The 19,209-nt window shown below is 47.5% G+C and overlaps 2 protein-coding genes across 12 annotated transcripts in view; one reads left to right on the top strand and one right to left on the bottom strand.

The window, feature by feature from the left end:
- Positions 1–9,255, top strand: part of stmn2b (stathmin 2b) — a 39,372-nt gene extending 30,117 nt beyond the window's left edge. For 6 of the 7 annotated variants that reach the window (XM_088365416.1, XM_088365415.1, XM_088365419.1 and 3 more), the window contains 3 exons: positions 7,589–7,684; positions 7,765–7,937; positions 8,033–8,383. In XM_088365416.1, the coding sequence (XP_088221542.1) occupies positions 7,589–7,684; positions 7,765–7,937; positions 8,033–8,368 (605 nt within the window). In that variant the 3' untranslated portion in view covers positions 8,369–8,383. Of the gene's footprint in view, positions 1–7,588; positions 7,685–7,764; positions 7,938–8,032; positions 8,384–8,496 lie in introns of those variants that run through there. The other variant, XM_088365414.1, reaches the window with a different exon arrangement.
- On the bottom strand, positions 6,409–12,210 carry hey1 (hes-related family bHLH transcription factor with YRPW motif 1). Of its 5 annotated transcripts, none has more exons than XM_088365409.1 (10): positions 12,007–12,197; positions 11,843–11,918; positions 11,680–11,763; positions 11,540–11,612; positions 10,499–11,371; positions 10,093–10,223; positions 9,913–10,015; positions 9,646–9,716; positions 7,740–8,706; positions 6,409–7,213 (listed from the first exon to the last, which is right to left on the bottom strand). In XM_088365409.1, exons 1-5 carry the CDS (start codon positions 12,090–12,092, stop codon positions 10,785–10,787), a joined length of 906 nt encoding a protein of 301 aa, XP_088221535.1. In that variant the 5' UTR covers positions 12,093–12,197; the 3' UTR covers positions 6,409–7,213; positions 7,740–8,706; positions 9,646–9,716; positions 9,913–10,015; positions 10,093–10,223; positions 10,499–10,784. The 5 variants fall into 5 exon arrangements, with proteins under 5 accessions (XP_088221535.1, XP_088221534.1, XP_088221533.1 ...); XM_088365408.1 differs by lacking the exon at positions 10,093–10,223 and having other exon boundaries at positions 6,409–6,813; positions 6,901–7,213; XM_088365407.1 differs by lacking the exon at positions 10,093–10,223 and having other exon boundaries at positions 6,409–6,813; positions 7,024–7,213.
- Between the last annotated feature and the right edge of the window lie 6,999 nt (positions 12,211–19,209).

Here is a 19,209-nt window from a genome sequence, read left to right as displayed (position 1 = left end):
ATGAATTGGAGTGACACCGATGGTTTTATAAAAATGTTATTCATGTAATAGTTGTCCTTAATCACTCTATATGTTACGTCAGGCCCGTTCTCAGCTCTTTGTTTGTGTTTGTCACGTTAGCATACCTATCGTTTAGCCTGTTGTTGCTATTTAATGAATTGGAGTGACACCGATGGTTTTATAAACATGTTATTCATGTAATAGTTGTCCTTAATCACTCTATATGTTACGTCAGGCCCGTTCTCAGCTCTTTGTTTAAGTTTTTCACGTTAGCATACCTATCGATTAGCCTGTTGTTGCTATTTAATGAATTGGAGTGACACCGATGGTTTTATAAACATGTTATTCATGTAATAGTTGTCCTTAATCACTCTATATGTTACGTCAGGCCCGTTCTCAGCTCTTTGTTTGAGTTTGTCACGTTAGCATACCTATCGTTTGGCCTGTTGTTGCTATTTAATGAATTGGAGTGACACTGATGGTTTTATAAATGTCAGGCAGGGAACAAGGCGGAGGACTCGGATGCAGTCTTTCTTTTCACGGATTTATTCCAACAAAAAGATGACCAAAAATACAACTCAAGGCGCCTCTTGCGAGGGAAACACGCGGCAAAAAGTCCAAACAAAAAGCGTCGCACTCGGGCGAGACAAAAAGGGCTATGGGGAACAAGGCACTAACAAAAAGCGTCACTCGGTGGCGAGACAGAAAGAAGGAATCTTACTAGGAATTCGGACGTCAAGGAATCGCTGGTGGTCGGGACGAGGCAAGACACACTGGCACAAGACAAGGGGAAGACACTCAAATACACACAAAAGGGCTGGGACGCAGGTGCTGACAATTAGCGTCAACCACACAGGTGCACACAATCGGGATCAGGGAATACAAGACAACAGAAACAGAGGAAGGAACCACGAACTGAAACGGAAGGGATGACAAAATAAAACAGGAAGTGAAGTTACGGCACAGACAAGACAGAAATCCGAAAAATAAACGTGACCGCATGACAATAAACATGTTATTCATGTAATAGTTGTCCTTAATCACTCTATATGTTACGTCAGGCCCGTTCTCAGCTCTTTGTTTGTGTTTGTCACGTTAGCATACCTATCGTTTAGCCTCTTGTTGCTATCGTTTAGCCTGTTGTTGCTCGTTCATGACTGGTTTTGGTGTGGGATTTTTGTCGAATAAATTGCCCCCAAAATGCGACTTATACTCCGGAGCGACTTATATATGTTTTTTTTCACTTTTTGGGGCATTTTATGGCTGGTGCGATTTATACTCCGGAGCGACTTATAGTCCGGAAAATACGGTATAGGCCTTTTTCAAATCTCCCATTCATAGCAAAACTTCTTGAAAAAGCAGTAGCGCAGCAGCTTATTGATTACATGGTCGCCAATAATCGATTTGAATCTTTTCAGTCTGGTTTTAGAGCTAATCATTCCACCGAGACAGCACTTGCTAAAGTAACTACTGATCTCCTCATAGCTATGGATTCTAACACTTCATCGGTATTATTATTACTCGATCTTAGTGCTGCCTTCGACACTGTAGACTTCGATATTTTATTAAAGCGCCTTAAAAGCTGTGTTGGTATTTCAGGGTCAGCACAACGCTGGTTCTATTCCTATCTATCAGACAGGACTCACCGAGTAGTCCATGGTAATGTGACCTCTGAGCTTTATAACGTTACGTGTGGTGTCCCGCAGGGATCAGTCCTTGGACCAATTCTATTTAATATTTATATGATTCCGCTTGGGGACATAATACATAAATATAACATTAGTTTTCAATGTTATGCGGACGACACTCAATTATATATGCCGTTATCGATGACAAATCCGCGGGACTGTTGTAATCTTGAGACGTGCCTTGCGGAGATCAAGCACTGGATGTCATTCAATTTCCTCCGTCTTAACCCAGATAAAACTGAGATGTTGATAATTGTTCCAGCGCGTTATCACCACTTATTTAAGGAAACCACTATAACTATGGATAACTGTACTATCACTCAGAGCGATACTATAACTAATCCCGGAGTAATATTTGACCAAACGCTCTTCTTTCAAAAGCATATTAAGAACATAACTAGAATTGCATTTTTTCACCTCCGTAATATTGCTAAGATTCATCCGATTCTCTCGGCCGGTGATGCGGAAACTACAGTCAAGCCTCGGTTTTCGACCACAATCCGTTCCAGAAGGCGGTTCGAGAAGTGAATCGGTCGAATTCCAAATCTATTTTTTCCATTACAAATAATGGAAAAAAATTTAAGCCGTTCCAAGACAAAAAAAAACGCCCTTTTTAAGCATTTTTTTCATTTGCGCATTTTTGTCCGATCGCGCAACTGCCGCACACCGCCGAACGCACAACCGTAGCGCGCCGCCGACCACGCAACTGCACCGCGCTGGTCGCATTATTGTGACAGAGCCGTCGCTGAAATTTAGAAAATATTATTAAAGTCCTGATGTACTTTCCAAAATTTAAGTGGACCTCAGTGCGCAGGGAGCTTAATTTGGTCCAATTGAGCAACCGCAGCGCGCCGGGCGCTCACTGTCACATTGCTTTAAGAGCGTCTTTGTGTTTTAGGATGGCTTTACTGCTCCCACTTGCTTTCTTTGGAGGCATGATTAGGGGTTAACGAAAATACAATAACGAATGAAGTCAGTCAGCATCCGGACTGCACGGTCGGGTTTTCCTGGGTCCTTTCTGCTCATCTCACGAGGTTCGACGTCCGAATTTTGTTCGACAACCGAAGCAAAAAAATCTCGAATTTTTCTTTCGAATTCCCATTTGTTCAAGAACCGAGACGTTTGAAAACCGAGGTTTGACTGTATTATACATGCGTTTATTACTACGTCGCTCCTGGACTACTGTAACGCATTATTATCTGGTCTTCCTAAATCCAGTATCAAAAGTCTACAGTTAGTACAAAATGCTGCTGCGAGGCTGCTCTCACGAAGAAGAAAATTTGATCACATTACCCCAATATTAGCCAACTTACATTGGCTCCCGGTCCATTTAATATGTGACCTCAAGGTTCTCCTATTAACCTTTAAATCATTGCATGGCTTAGCACCTTCATATCTCATCGACTTAGTTGTTCCTTACGTTCCGTCCCATAACCTCCGCTCGCAAAACGCTAGTCTTTTAGTGACCCCGAGAGCCCAAAAAAGTCTGCAGGGTCTAGAGCATTTTCTATTCGGGCTCCAGAGCTTTGGAATGCCTGACCAATGGATATTAGAACTGCTACCTCAGTAGAAACATTTAAGACACGTTTAAAGACACATTTTTATGATATGGCCTTTAATTAACCTGTAGTGGCTGATTCGGCTGGAGTTTATGTTTTCGCTCCCTCCTAACCACCCCCCCCCCCCCCCCAACCCCACCGCACCGCTCCCCGGCTGGGGAGGTGGTTAAGTGACACCCAAACTGACAGCGGCTGTCTGGATTCTCGTGAACCAATCAAGATGAGGGAACTGCAGCGGATTACACCCCTCAAAGAAACTGCCAGGATAATCGAGGGCACCTCCTGCAGCTCTTCACTCTAAATTGGACATCCACTTTTTCTTTGAGTTTTTTATATTATGTATTCCATGTGCCCTCTCTGCATCCATTGCAGCCTGGTCATCCTGGAAGGGGGATCCTCCCATCTGTGGTCCCTTCTCAAGGTTTCTCATTTTTTTCCTGATAGGGGTTTTTTGAGTTTTTTTCTTGCCCTCCTGGGAGTTTAAGATCAGGGGATGTTTGAGAATAATTGTCAATTTGTTGTATATGGGAAGCTCTTTGAGACTTGTTTGTGATTTAGGGCCATATAAATAAACTTGACTTGACTTGTTAATTTTATTCACGCACATAGCGTCAAGTTACATTAAACTAGCGAGCCTCACATATAGCTCCAGAGTAGACATGACCAGGAAATAAATTAAGAAAAGGGTGACGCAACAAAATCAACAATAGCCCAGTACTCCCTAGTGACCGGAAGAAACCTCAACAGCACATATGTCTGAGTTACGTCCAGCGGGCCAGATCCGGCCCGCGAATTGATTATCTATGGCCCCCTGGATGAAATTTAATCACTATTAGAACCGGCCCACAGGCCACAGCCGCCCGCTGGTGTTTTACACGCACCAACACTACATTTCCCACAATGCAACTGTAGCCCGCGATGTCACTGCAGCTCGCACAAGCGGCTGGCTTCATTATTCATCAGTAGTCAGAGTAGAGTTCAACTTTCTGATATCCCCTCCTCAAAAATGGCCAAACGTAAGGTGGACGCTGAAAACAGGGGGTTTCGAGCCAGGTGGGAGGCAAAGTACATGTTTACGGAGGTAAGAGGTAAATCTGTGTGTCTTCTGTGTGGAGAAAATGTGGCTGTAATGAAAGAATTTAATTTAAGAAGGCACTATCAAACGTCTAAGAAACACACAGACAAAGACAAGAATATGGAATATGAACAAAAACTACAGAAGGTGGAAGAATTAAAACGAGGCCTTAAGTCCAGACAGGCTATGTCTGCTAAATTACAAAGCGAGGCTGCTGTCAAGGCTAGCTTTATTGTGGCTAAAGAGATCGCTAAATCAGCCCGGCCCTTTGCAGAAGGAGAGTTTATCAAAAACGGGTTTTGAGCCTCAGAGCCTAACCCCGAACATTGATGAACTTGTACAAAAGATGAGGCACCTCCAAGTATCAGGCTCAGCCTCAGACAAGTGAGCATCACAGAGCAGTAACGTATTTTCCGTTTTTTAATTCAGTTGCATTCTTACATTTGTTTCTACAAGACGTGATTTTTCTTTGAAGAAAGTATTGTGTTGTCTGTGTGCCATAATTTTTTGTATTTTATTTATTCATATTTATTTTTCAGTTGAATGGACTAAGGGAAAATTGCAGATAAGAGCCATGAGAAAGAATACAACTGATTTGATAAATTTTTTATTTTACGATTTGAAAGCAGTGATCGGTAGATCATAGAGCAGCACAATAATAAATTTTCAGTTAATAATGCATGCACTTTTATTTATGCATTTATCTTGATATTAAGAAACACATTTTGTTTTTAAAAACAATTTAATTTTTTTGCTGTTTGGCTGTTGAAAATGTTTTCCCTTGAAGTTACTGACAGAGCCATAACAAAATATTGCCATATTCATTTAATCATTAAATAATGTACACTGTGTTAGGTCTTAGTTCAATAGGCTATGTGCAATCATTTCGATATATTTTAACAAACATTGAACCAGTCCGGCCCTCGGCTTGTAGCAAATTTGTTTTTTTGGCCCTCGGTGTGTTTGACTTTGACATCCCTGCTCTACAGTGCATGTTAAGAGCCAAATCGACTGCCTTCAACTTAAAAGTGGCATCATATTCATTTCTTTTGTCCCCCAAAATGAGGGTGGTGTGTATAAAAGCTTCCTTTCGTCAGTAATGTCAGTCTTGATCTCGTTCTGTCTCTTCTTTGTGTGAATTATATGGCACTATTTGGCTGGCGGATGGACATGCGATCAACACACCACTCTTCTCCCCAATGACCGTGTCACATATCCCTCCGCCCAGCAAAGCGGTGATGCACAACAGCGGACAACAGCCTTTTTACGAGGGTATAAGGGATCAAGTCATCACAAAAATCACGGAAAATCCATAGATACGCCGCACCGAACGACAAGCCGCGGGGTTCAAAACTTGAGCAAAAAGTAGCGACTTATAGTCCAGAAAATACGGTATTCAAAATACACCCACAAGAAGTGAAAACATAGAGTGCACAGCTCCAAAATCAGCAGAAAGACTGACGCTAATGCTATGAAAACGAGTGCAGACACAATATTATTAAAGCGAAATGCAGTTCATTATTTTTGTGTCATCTCAAATTTACCGCTTTATTGTGTCCGTCATTTCCATAGGTTGAAGGAACGGAACCATCAACGAAATGAAGTCTTTTGGCAAACCTTTCTCTATACTGACAAAAGATTTCTGAAACACTCCTTAAAAAGCAGGACTTTGCCCACAGACGTGGGAACACTGCTTGAAAAATGAAATTTGACCAGGCACTTCTTTGAGTTTCTGATGTTGTGCAATGATTTGTGTGGATTGATGCATCCAACAACGGAACATTTTGATCTCTCCACTTTGGCATCCTTGAGTTGTTTGGACTTCAAAAGTCTCACAGAGTAATAAACAAAGCGAATTCATCTTAGACATGGCGGATTTGCGAATCTCGGATTTTCGTTTGGCAACACCCATTGCCTTGTTTGGTTTATCCCGCCCCAACGGATTTGATGTAATAGATTAAAAAACATAATAGAAAACTGAAAAATCTGAAAAGAGTAAAAAATAGCGCTCAAAACGATCATAACAGTATCTCTGCAGCACCTGGAGTGTCAGGCGCAGAGCAGGAAGAGGACTCGAATGCAGAGATTCCAAGGTTCAAAAAGATGTTTATTGTCTCCACTGATGGTCGAACAAAAAACGCCTCACTAGGAGGGAAAAAAGGGGAAACTAAGGCGCCTCGAACCGAGGGAGAAAAAGGGGAAATCAAAGCGCCTCGAACCGAGGGAAATACAAAAACAAGGGAGCGATGTAACCTAATTAACATCGGTGATCAAAAATGTTCAGACAAGGCTTCTACGTGGAACTCGAGGGTTTCGTGGTCGCTAGTGTTCTCAACAAGGGAAGACGCACTGGCACTGGATACGAGGAAGGACGCGGGTTATATGGACACAGGAGGGAAACCCAGGTGAAGACAATTGGACATTGACGCAGGTGCACACACTTGGAATCAGGGTTTCACGTGACCGGACGCACAGGGGAAGGACACACCGACTGGAACGAGAGAAAATCACACAATAAAACAGGAAATGAACCGGACGACACATGACAGCATGACATGGAGGGATATATTACACTTACACTACACTCCTGGATACTCCAGATACACAAGAAAATGAATTTAAAAGAAAAAAAGTTGATTTTCCATGATATGTGTCCTTTAAATAAGCGCTTGGGAAGATGACTGACAAGAAAAAATGTCACCTTCATCCAAACTGTGGATTTGAGATGATTTTGCGCCTCCCGTCATGGTAATGTATTGGGTGGTTGTCAAGTGAAATCCCTCGAGTGAACCAGTTCAGGTATCCGATTGACTTTTTCCATTCTTCGTGTGCAACAGTAGGGGTGGGCAACCTACAGCCTTCAAGTGCATTTAATCCAACCCGCCGCGTAACTGCAAAAACAAAGGGACTGTTATTAAAACACAGCTAAACCGCCGACCCACAAATTCTCAACAGACATTATTTACTGCACTACTTTTCAGAAAACTACTGCATGTCAACCACTTTTAGTGCAGAATGAAACTTTTTTATAAACAATGTGGTCTGGGCAGTGCCGCAAAGCTCTCTCACGTTTCCCTAATAAAGCTTCTCTCTTGGCTGATCAAATAAGAGAGACGGTAGACACAAAAAAAGAGCCTCATGATTATGCAGAAGCCACTTCACAGTGTTGCTATTTGTAGAACAACTGAGCTGCAAAATAATCACCCACAGGTGTTCCAGTGGCCTCAAAAGTGGGTCAGTGAAATATCATGTTTTTGTCTCTGCAGCTTACAAGGAGAAGATGAAGGAGATTTCCGTCTTCTCGCTCATCTGCTCCTGTCTGTACCCCGACAGCCACAAGAACCCCCTGGGAGACTTTGAAGGTAACTTGCAACGCCGCCAGTGATGGATGCATGAGTCAGTACAGTGAACACTTACCGACGCGAGCTGTGTTGTTTGCCAGAGCTGGACATCAAGCCGATCAGCAAGCGTGCGTCAGGCCAGGCCTTCGAAGTCTTCCTGAAGCCGACATCGCCCGTGTCGGACGCTGCCTACAGCGTCACCACGCCCCCCAAGAGGGACATCTCCCTGGACGACATCCAGAAGAAGCTGGAGGCCGCTGAGGACCGCAGGAGAGTAAGCTCAAAGGCTCAAATTTGCCTTTGTGACTTGGACTGTTTTGTTGTTAGCACGGCTCCTAGCTTAGCGCCGCTACTTGTGATGGCCATCAGTCCCAGGAGGCGCAGGTGCTGCGGGCGCTGGCGGAGAAGCGCGAGCACGAGCGCTACGTGCTGCTGAAGGCCATGGAGGAGAACAGCAACTTCAGCCGCATGGCTGAGGAGAAGCTGCAGCTGAAGATGGGGCAGATCCAGGAGAACCGTCAGGCCTACATCGACGCCCTCATGGAGCGCCTGCAACAGAGGGTGAGTGCCCGCTGCCTGCCCACAGCCAGCAGTCTTCGTCTCTCTCAGCATTTTCATTTTATAACGATTCAATATGACACGAGGGCAGCTCTGAAAATGCTTCGTGGCCTCAGTTTGGCCCTGACACGGATGAATCTACTTTGATGCAAATTACTTTGGTCCGGACTAATACGTGCTGACTTGTTTTGTTTTTTCCCAGGAGAGGCACGCTCAGGAGCGCAAATCACTTTGGTTCGTACTGATATGTGCTGACTTGTTTTGTTTTTTCCCAGGAGAGGCACGCTCAAGAGGTGCGCAGGAACAAGGAGTTGAGAGAAGAGGTGACAGCGTGAGGAAATCTCTTCCCAATCCCTTCTCCTCCCCAGGGTCTTGGTGTCCACTCAACTGGGATAAACAGTCACCTGAACGCCTCTTGTTCCCTGCTCCTTTCCATACATCTTGAGACAGTGGCACACACACATGGGAGGGTTTGGGATGGTGTCCTTAATCATAAGAAAAACATAAATCGCCACAATTCTCAACAACAACAGCAAACATGGAATCTGATCGCCAGAAAGCGACAGTGGAGGTGTAAATACTTTTTTTTTTCTTATGACTAGTACAAAAAGTATCGATTGCAGTGTGACATTTGTCATGATCTTTATTTTGGTGGTCGCTTAGTGGCTTTGATGTTTTGGTGGTGCGTTTGCAAGCTCCCCCTTTCCGTCCCACCCATTGGCATTCAATGCGAAGCTAATGCATTGCATCCCTTATCTCTTTCTTGTTCAGCCACACAAGTTTAGCATAGCACACGGCTAACTAGCTATTAGCGATGCTGCAAAAGACAAAACCCAGAGGTTTCCCACCCATCTTCGTAACCCACTTTTAGCAGGGAGGAGCCACGCCTGAGGTTGAACCCCATGGTGCCGTGTCATGTCACTCTTTCCATTTGTGTGTGTGTGTGTGTCTGAGATCCGCTCTCTCTTTCTGCATTACTGTATACCTTTGTCAACAAGCAAGCTGTAGTTAATAAAGATTTGGGGTTCATTGAAGACATGGCCTCTCGGCGATGATAATGATGTGGGATGCTTTGGATCATTAGCCAGCTATTCATCACAAAATATGACAATTTTTTTTCAATTAAATTATCTCAAATTCATTTTCCTGGCGTTTATAATAATCTTCACTTTAAGTTCTTGCAGTACTAAGTTAAGCCGCATGAAGACGACAAAAGTGCAGTTTTTCAATATGATCCCTTAACACAACCTACCGCATTTTACACGTCCAGTACTTTAAGTTGTTGCAGTACTACGTTTAGCCAAATGATGACGGCAAAAGTGCTTTTTTTTCAAGATAAATCGTAAACGACAAGGAAAGCTGGAAAGTTGAAGAGTTTGGAGGGAAATGCGCCACCTTGTGGCTACTTGCCCAGTCATACATACACAGTTATGAATAATGCTCAGCATAAGATACAATCCTATCTGCAGGCTTGGCGAACACTGGAAACTGACAGCTGCGAGGACAAAAAACAAGAATAGAAGAGGATAAACCACTGCCGAGATAGAGCCTGACAACAACAAACCAATATGTAATTAAAACAATAGTCTAAAAGTCATAATTATATGCTCATTACAGCAGTGTATGTTTTTGTTGTGTAGTTTTCATTATACTGAGCAAATTGGTAAATAACGGAATTGTTGTAAGTGTACCTAATGAGTTGGCTGGTCAGATCTCTTCAACTTGTTCCCACGCCGTGCTCAGGCAGGGAGGCTTGATGGGCCGCCAGGATATCCCCTCCTAGCTAATGGCTTCCTGTGTGCCAAACACACACAAAAACGAGTACACTCCTCAACGGCGTGCATCTATTCAAAGAAGTTGTCGTGACCTACCGGCAACAATGATGGTGCACCATACGGGGGGTGCCCGAGAAAGCCCGTCATGATATTGAAGGGGGAGTGCGGCAAAAAAGGCTTTCAGAGACGCCACGGGTGATTCATCAGAGCTTGTTTATTTTAGGATGCTTGCAATGAGCAACAAGACAAACATCAAAACGGAGGTGTGAACAACCCCAGCAGGTAGGCAAGATATACAATGTGATAGTGGTCTAGAGTATTGAATTAGTTTTGACATTTTTTTTAGGGACTGTGAGAGGAAGAGGGGTGCGGCATCTCTGTCGGGATGACGAAGGAGGCGTGTTGGTGAAGACGGGTGAAAGAAGGATGAGCTGAGAAACTTCATCATAAGGAAAAAAGGAGAGACGGGAAGGCAAAGCAATCAATCAACGTGTTGACTCACTCTGGTTGCACACCTCTCCTGATGTGGCCCTACACAAGGATGTGACAAAGTCTTGAAGAGTCCAGCTCATTGCGAGTCTCAAGTGTAGATGAAACGGGTCGAGGGTTTCAGTGTGGATGGGTGCTGGGTGGAGGTTACAGATGACAAGTTGGAGGGACAAGTGAAGGTCTGAAAGGATGGCAGACGAGAAGGGAACATGTCACAGGTGTAGAGTGGCACAAGGTACAAATGAAAAACAAAAACATTTTGGACGAGTCCAGCTCATTTGCGAGTCTTTTTGGGCCAGTCAAAAAGCTCCAATTTCCATCCCCCAGGGTCTGTACGGTTTGCCCACAGCAGAAAGTATCGGGGTCGGCGTGCAGAGGGCAGCGGCCGCGACGGGAGACATGAGCGGGAAGGCTCCCAAAGGGAAGGGGAATGCTGAGAGGAGGTGCTTGGCCATTGATGAGGACACCAGAGCGGGTTGCAAGATGGGTGTGGCGGTGGCAGAGGGCCCACACACACCGGGCGGCAACTGTTCCAGGTGAGGGGTGGCGGTGTCACTTCGCCTCTCTGCAGATGGTGGCGACGAAGCGGAAGAGGACGAGGACTGGGGGCTGCCGCTGCGGGGCAACCCGGCCACGAGTGGCGGGTGGGGCATGCGGGGCACCGTTGGCGAGGCGAAAGCAGAACCCCACGCCGCCAGCTGGCCCAGCCCCGTGTGGACCTCGCGCTGGCTGGCGTAGTTGTTAAGGTGCGACACCAGCCGGATCCTCAGGGGGTCGGCGTTGTCCAAACCCTCCACCACGCTGAGGTAGTGTGACGTCTCCGCCAGGCACTCCCGGAAACCCAGACTTCGGTAGTCCATTGCCAGGGCGTGCGCGTCCAAAAACCCTAAAGGGAGCGGGGAGGTACATCCATTAACCTCCACTGGTGCAGATGAATAGAGGGGCGTCCGCATTCAAAACATGTTCAGCCAGAAGCCGTTTTGGTCTTTGATGCAATGCTACAAGGACCCATTTTTTAATTTTTTAAGACACAAATAAACTGTAGCTTTGCCACCTGCAGCATGGAGCATCTTCAGATGGTCCACAGTCATCTGCAGAATTTCAGCTTTCTCCAACTTGGCTGAACCCTTCAAAGTGCGCATAGAGCATCAATAAGTACATTTGTTAAGTTGAAAAGCGCAAGCGCGCACACACCTGCTTCTCGAAGGCGCTCGGCACCAGCCTGCGGAGTTCACTCAAGCTGTTGTTGATTCGGTCACGACGACGTTTCTCAATGATCTAGGAACGAGAGAGAAACGCACTGCTTGAATCAACGGTTGACTTTTGGCTTTGTTTTCAAACAGTGCGTTGCACTCACTCCTCGCCGCCTCTTCCTCGCCTGCACCTGAATAGAAGCGCTTGGAGATGCCAAACAGAGGGGAGAGCGAATGTTGCTGCATCATAACCAATAAAAAAAGACATGATTGAGGTTTTTTTCTAAAGTGGTCCCCACTCAGTAGAGGATGGCAGAAAGCAACGCACCCGCTCTCATCTGCGCTCTCCTTCTCTACCTCGATGGCTTCGTCCAGCTCGCTGTCCGACGAGCTGAAATCGTGGCTCCTCTTCATCTTGTCCTCTCGGCCAGGGTGAGCGTGCGAGTTGCGTATGGCTGGAGTGGCGTTCTCACAGTGTCATTTGAAGGCGCGGGAGGCGGGGCCGAGCGCGAGGGCATATTTCCCCCTGCGGGCAGCCAATGAGGCATCGACCTGCCGCTTTGATTGACGGAAACACTGTGCACCAGCCTCCGCCATGCAGTCAGAGGCAGGAGAGGAATTTGCAAACTTTGGAGGTCTCACTGTGATGGACAGCGTGAGACTCGCGGGCGCCAAGCCTGACGTCAAGGGGTTTGCGTTGCGCTGCGCTCTTCAGTATCCATTTACATCAGTTCATATTTAGTCTACAATTCGCTTCATGACTTAATTATTTTTGACTTGCAATAAAGAGCCCGGAGTTGTCATCTGGACATTCAGGCAATTTCCTGGTGGGCCAGGCCGCGACAAGTGCTACTCCCAACTGCTATGGGTTACAGGCGGAGAAGAAGATGAGGGTAGCTCGAGGAGACTCCAACTCAACTCCACAATTGAATATTAAGCAGCTGGGACGAAGGGCCCTGACCAGTGATGCATCATCTCCTAAATAGATAATCTTGGGAGCAACTGAGCGCGGTCCTGCCCTCAGCGTCTGCGTGCTTGCGGGTCCCGGTGGCCGCGACAGCGGTTGGCCGGCTGTCAGCACTCGTTCGGCCGTGGGAAAGTTCCCCCCGGCCGGCGCTGATAACCAATCAGAAGCCGGCGGCCGTCTCCTCCGGCTCCGCTCTGAATGAAGCAATTGGTCGGCGGGGCGACGGGCCGTCTGCGAGCGAGCGTGTGAACGTGTAATCCAATACACACTCACACACACACGCGCGCGCGCACACGCACACGCAGGCAGGCAGAGACGGGAGCGCCGATGCAACCGGAGGAAGCCGGCACGTCCCGGACTCAGCCCCCCCCCCACCCCCACCCCCCCCCCCACCCACTGGAACTCAATGATGCCTCGTTGTCTAACAGCGACTTTGCGGTGTTTGTACACAAGACGGGGGCCTCGTGTCCCCACGGGGGGGGGGGGGGGCATTGGTCCCTGAATTTGAAAACAATCCATAGCAGAGTTTGCACAGGTTGGTGGTTGGGATCGTAAAAAATGCGCACGCTTGTCACAATCAACACAGGTGTGTGCGTGAGCGAGCGGGACGGGGGAAGAAGTAGCGGAATGTTTTGAGGGAGGGGCTCATTTGTTGTATTTCAAGTTCAGCCAGAGTTCCCACGCTGTTATTTTCTGCCCCTCCACCCTTTGTTCTGGCGCCTCGTCACATATCGTGATTAGTCGGGCTGCCCTTAGAAGGTGAGGGACACCCCCTTCGGCCTCGGCCTCCCCATGCCTCTGTCTGCAAATCAGGCCACCAACCCAAATTGCACTCCAAACAATAGCGGTTTCTGTGACGTTTGGGCGTCTGGATCTAATCTTGGCCTTCTTTTATTTTGTACGCTTCAAGGCAACCTGAGACACGTAATGAGCTTTTATTATGAAAGGTCGTCAGGTTGCACTTTGAAGGGGTAACAAACGTCCATATTCAATAAAACAGGCTTACTCAAAGGCAACTACATATTTTCACAAAAAAACATCCCGACTTTCAATCTTGAGGTGACGTAATACCGCATGACTCCCGCAGTGTTTCACAATAGAGAGTTCAATATTTGTTCTCACTGCTAATTTCCGTTTAACTTTTTACAGCTCTTTAGATGTATGCTAGCAAAATGCTACCAAGCGCAGCTTGTTTGTTTTGCTTCGGACTTCCGAGCAAAAAGCAACAGGGTCTTGACGAGGACGACGGATGACAAGTGATGCCGATGACTGACCTTCAGGAAGTCGCCCTAACCTTAAAAACGCCGAATGCTAATTGAAGCGTCTGAGAGGCGAGCACTGACGTTTTCCTGCCGTTTCGCCAGAGGAAATACGACGTCTGACACTTAGTTTGTGCAACCGGTTTCTGTGACGACAGCCCCTTTCACACATCTCACCGCCCATATTGCTATTCTGGAGACGCTTGATTATTTGTCAAAGGCAAGCGATCATTTTTAGGGTTTCAAAGGTATATACTATATAGCATCAGAGTGGCAACAAAGGCTGGACTCCAGCAGTTTAGCATTTACGCATAACCCGAGCATTTTTACCCTGGGTGCTCATCAACCAACAAAAATGTAGTGAAGCAATAAGTGGCTGACAAATGCTAACATGCTAATGCTAAGGTGGCAGCAGCAATGGCGTCTGCAGGCAGATGTTGCTTGCCAGCAAACAATACGTGGAAGTTCCTTATTGTTTCGCAAGCTCGCTTGTTCCTCCTAAAGAAAGCGGCGCCTAATTCTGCTCTAGACGTGTGTGACACCACACCATTGCGCGTCTATGTGACTCGTATTGTCCTTTGTAAGGTTGGGTGCTGAGGGGTCATTGTTCAATTTGTCGTTTCCCTATTGGCACTGTTAGCTGGTGGCCTAATATTAACACACGCACGCACGCACGCACATACGCACACACACACACATGCACACACTCACAAATGCTGCTATTGAGGAAGTGGCACTTTTTTAAAAATTTGAATTGGTTTTCAAATGGATTATATTCATGATAATTTCTTGGGTGGAAAACTCAAAATGTTTTTTAAGGCTAGTATGGCGGGGTTTTCCCAATGGCATGTGCGTGTTGACGTCTAACCCGTCATGTTGAGCCGCTAATTCAGCCTGAACAGCGGCTGCAGCTTTTAGCGTTTGACACTTGGCCTGCTGGCCTTGGTGGGAACGGCGGCAGAGGGAGGCGGGAGAAGAAGAGAAAAATGCCACCGGGGCAACAGCGGGGGTCGTCACTCCTTCTGACCTCGGTAATGGCGGCGGCTCAGGAGTCAGCTGCCGTGATGGCGTGACAAGCGCCTGGGAGCCAAAACATTGCCCGTCAAATTCTGTGTTGCGTGTGTTCGATATGAATGCGATTACATGTCACGTCGTGTTATTTATTTATTTTTTATACCAGCCACAAAAGAAAAGCTCCGCATATGCTGTCTGGAGCCATTCTCAATTCTTCCAGATTTGAGGAGGCCGCAGACCTCGTGAGGACCTGGTATGCTTTTTTTTCTTCTTCTCCTTCTAAACTTTCGAAGCGTCTTCCATCAGTCTTGATTGTCTCCCCCGCCTCATCCCCCTTTTCTCTCCAGAGGCTTTGCGTAGACATTTCCCAACAATGGCGATGATTAGCGTAGGATTGTGATGTCTGATCCCACCTCGCCGTGTCCCCTCATCCCCCCGTCCGTGGGGGTAAAGGCGGGTAAATCCCGTCTGATTCTGATTGGTGTGTGACGTGTCAAACCGCTTTTGGCTTCTCTTGAAATGACATGTGCTCCCCACATGGACAAACATGCCACGCACACACTCATACACTTTCCCACAATCAAGCAGGGGCACACAAGCACGACACTCGAAATAAAGGGAGTCATGTCAGGCGTTGTCCCCATACAGCAAAAGACAAAAAAATGCACGCACGCAAACACACACACGCACGCACACACACACACACGCACACGCACGCATGCACGCACACACACACGCACGCACACGCACACACGCACGCACGCGCACACACACACACACACATACACACACACACACAAACACACACACACACACTGAACAGCGACACGTCCGGAGTGCATTGGTGACAAGAAGACACCAAACACACACCCAAAGACAGACGCTTGACTGCTTGAGCCTTTGTGCCAACAAGCGTGGAAAGACAGGAACACACACACATACTCGTGAGAATATCGGGGGAGGTGGCATGCTGCATGTACGTGTGTGTGCGCACAGAACAACGGCTGGCAGCTATCGGCACAGCTGTCCGCTACACACACACGCACGCGCATGCACACACACATACACACACACACACACACACACACACACACACGCACACGCACACACGTGTGCACGCACACACACAGGCACGCACACACACACACGCTTGTAGTAGGACAGTGTGCGTCTGTGAGAGAGCCCCCCCACGACTGTTTCCCATGCAAGGAAAACTAAGAGCAACATACACACATACGCACACGCACGCACACACATCAGCTGACCTTGCACAGATGAAGCTAACTTGTGTCATGTTTGTGTCTAGCAAGGCTGCCAACAAACACAACTCAAACAACAATTTCAAAGTGATACGGTTTTGTTGTGCCAAGATACAAATCAGTTGAATTTAAATCGAATCTTTTACGATTCGCTCCAACCTCGACACATTTTTCAAAAGCAAAAACACGGAGCGGGTCTCAGCCTGGTTTTCCTAGAAGTGTTTGCCGCTATGACGTTATTAGGCCGCATGTGCTGGCCTCGCAGGCTTTCATGTTTGCGATCCCACATTTGAAGCTGCGGCAAATGACAGAAAGTCACGTGACGGCCGTACGAGAAATGCTTTGACGTGACTCGGCCGACGACCGCACATACTTGCTTTGTTCGCGCCGTGCACGCTTGCGGTTATCAATGCGTGCTTGCGATGAGGCACGCCGCTTGCGCAACACACACGCCCCTGTGTGTGTGTGTGTGTGTGTGTGTATGTGTGTGTGTGTGTGCGTGTGCGTGTGTGTGTGTGAGGAGTGTGACGGCCCAGAAAAAGGAGATCATCAGCCAGTCCAAATGGAAGGACAGCAACAAACATCAGTACAATTTCCGTACTCAAGTGGAAATGGTCAACGACGTTGTGTGTCTGTTACGTGTCAATTTCAGTCAAGGTCAGCAAGAACCTAAGTCGTGCATTTTTGTCGATTGACAGGCCAAGGTCGGGCTCTGGCTCACCCGCCACTTGATGCACCATGACTCGTCATTGTGAGGACCCTCGCGTGGGGACGCCCTGTCGCCCACCACCCCCTCGCCCAAGTTGCACAGATGTTCCTTCTCGGCACCTCGACGGGTTGCAGTTGGGGTGACCTGTGGCTTTTTCTCGGGGTTTGGAAATAATTTTTTTTTTTTTTTTTTTTGCGGCGTGGCGGGGCCCCCGAAGCCGGGATGAGGGCTTCCTTTGTGGGACACAAAGCATTGTTTGTGCTGGGAAAGGCCACCGCCGATGTTGAAAGTATGGCAAATTCCAATAATGATTCAAGTTCAGTAGTCACGGCATGATTGGAAATGTCACAGTAACCTGAACTGAACGTGCATTTTCACCTCACATTGCAACATCTTGCGCAGCCCGATGAGGCGTTCGTTGAGTGACCACGATGCAAACTTGCTGATAAGTTGTCAATGAATCAGGGGTGTCCAAACTTTTTGCAAGGAGGGCCAGATTTGATAAAGTGAAGGGGCCCGGGGGCCAATAGTTTTTTCGGAGGTCGCTTAACTACAAAAATTTCATGCAAATGCAAACTGTTATAAAACAAATTTCACTGTCCCAACTGTCTTTATTTTTTAAATGACAAAATAACCAAATACAAGACACTCAGGCAGATGTGAACAACTCTAAAAACACAAATTCTGCCTTTCATTCATATCTGAAGAGTCAGATAACATTGAACAAACTGTATAAAATACCCTAAATTTACATGACTTTAAAATTCTTTTTGCCTCATGAACATTTTAAACAAGAGTTATAAGTAATGCAAAGTTGTCTGTTATTATTAAAACTTAAAAGAAGTGAATTTTGCTCTTGTCATTTACAATATCTTTCAGAAAGTAATAGTTTGTGTCACGTCTACAGGTTCATAACATCAACAGTACCATGGCCACTTCGAATTATTTAATATTAAGTAATATCCATCCATCCATCCATCCATCTTCTTCCGCTTATCCGGGGTCGGGTCGCGGGGGCAGCAGCTTTAGGAGGGACTCCCAGACTTCCCTCTCCCCAGCCACCTCATCCAGCTCATCCCGGGGGATCCCAAGGCGTTCCCAGGCCAGCTGAGAGACATAGTCTCTCCAGCGCGTCCTGGGTCGTCCCCGGGGTCTCCTACCGGTGGGACATGCCCGGAACACCTCCCCAGGTGATAAGATGCCCGAGCCACCTCATCTGGCTCCTCTCAACGTGGAGGAGTAGCGACTCTACTCCGAGTCTCTCCCGGATGGCCGAGCTTCTCACCCTATCTCTAAGGGAGAGCCCGGACATCCTGCGGAGAAAACTCATTTCGGCCGCTTGTATCCGAGATCTCGTTCTTTCGGTCACGACCCATAGCTCGTGACCATAGGTGAGGGTAGGAGCGTAAATCGACCGGTAAATTGAGAGCTTTGCCTTTTGGCTCAGCTCTCTCTTCACCACAACGGACCGGTACAGGGTCCGCATTACTGCCGACGCTGCACCGATCCGCCTGTCGATCTCACGCTCCATCCTCCCCTCACTCGTGAACAAGACTCCAAGATACTTGAACTCCTCCACTTGGGGCAGGATCTCATCCCCGATCCGGAGAGGGCATTCCACCCTTTTCCGATCGAGGACCATGGACTCGGATTTGGAGGTGCTGACCCTCATCCCGACCGCTTCACACTCGGCTGCGAATCGTTCCAGCGAGAGCTGGAGATCACGGCCTGAAGAAGCCAACAGCACCACGTCATCTGCAAAAAGCAGAGACGCGATGCTGAGGTTCCCAAACCGGACCCCCTCAACGCCTCGGCTGCGCCTAGAAATTCTGTCCATAAAAATTATGAACAGAATCGGTGACAAAGGGCAGCCTTGGCGGAGTCCAACCCTCACTGGGAACGAATCCGTCTTACTGCCGGAAATGCGGACCAGACTCTGGCATCGGTGATACAGGGACCGAACCGCCCTTATCAGTTGGCTCGGCACCCCGTACTCCCGAAGCACCCTCCACAGAACCTCCCGAGGGACACGGTCGAATGCCTTCTCCAAGTCCACAAAACACATGTGGACTGGTTGGGCGAACTCCCATGCACCCTCGAGGAGAAGTAATATCCATCCATCCATTTTCTGAACCGCTTAGTCCCCACGGGGGTCGCGGGTGTGCTGGAGCCTATCCCAGCCGTCATCGGGCAGTAGGCAGGGGACACCCTGAACCAGTTGCCAGCCAATCGCAGGGCACACAGAGACAAACAACCATTTGCACTCGCACTCACACCTAGGGACAATTTGGAGTCTCCAATCGGCCTACCCAGCATGTTTATG

This window comes from Syngnathus floridae, chromosome 21 (assembly GCF_059516105.1).
Source record: "Syngnathus floridae isolate MCC-2025c chromosome 21, RoL_Sflo_1.0, whole genome shotgun sequence".
NCBI classification, from domain to species: Eukaryota; Metazoa; Chordata; class Actinopteri; order Syngnathiformes; family Syngnathidae; genus Syngnathus; species Syngnathus floridae.
This window is presented reverse-complemented; position numbering and strand designations above follow the sequence as displayed.

Excerpts from the sequence above, each read along its gene's own strand:
- hey1 (XM_088365409.1), bottom strand. The coding sequence starts at position 12,092 with ATGAAGAGGAGCCACGATTTCAGCTCGTCGGACAGCGAGCTGGACGAA. Across the intron at positions 11,613-11,679 it reads CGAGCGCCTTCGAGAAGCAG|GGTTCAGCCAAGTTGGAGAA; the intron begins GTGTGTGCGCGC and ends CGCACTTTGAAG. Across the intron at positions 11,372-11,539 it reads GAAGATGCTCCATGCTGCAG|GGTTTTTGGACGCGCACGCC; the intron begins GTGGCAAAGCTA and ends CGCTCCCTTTAG.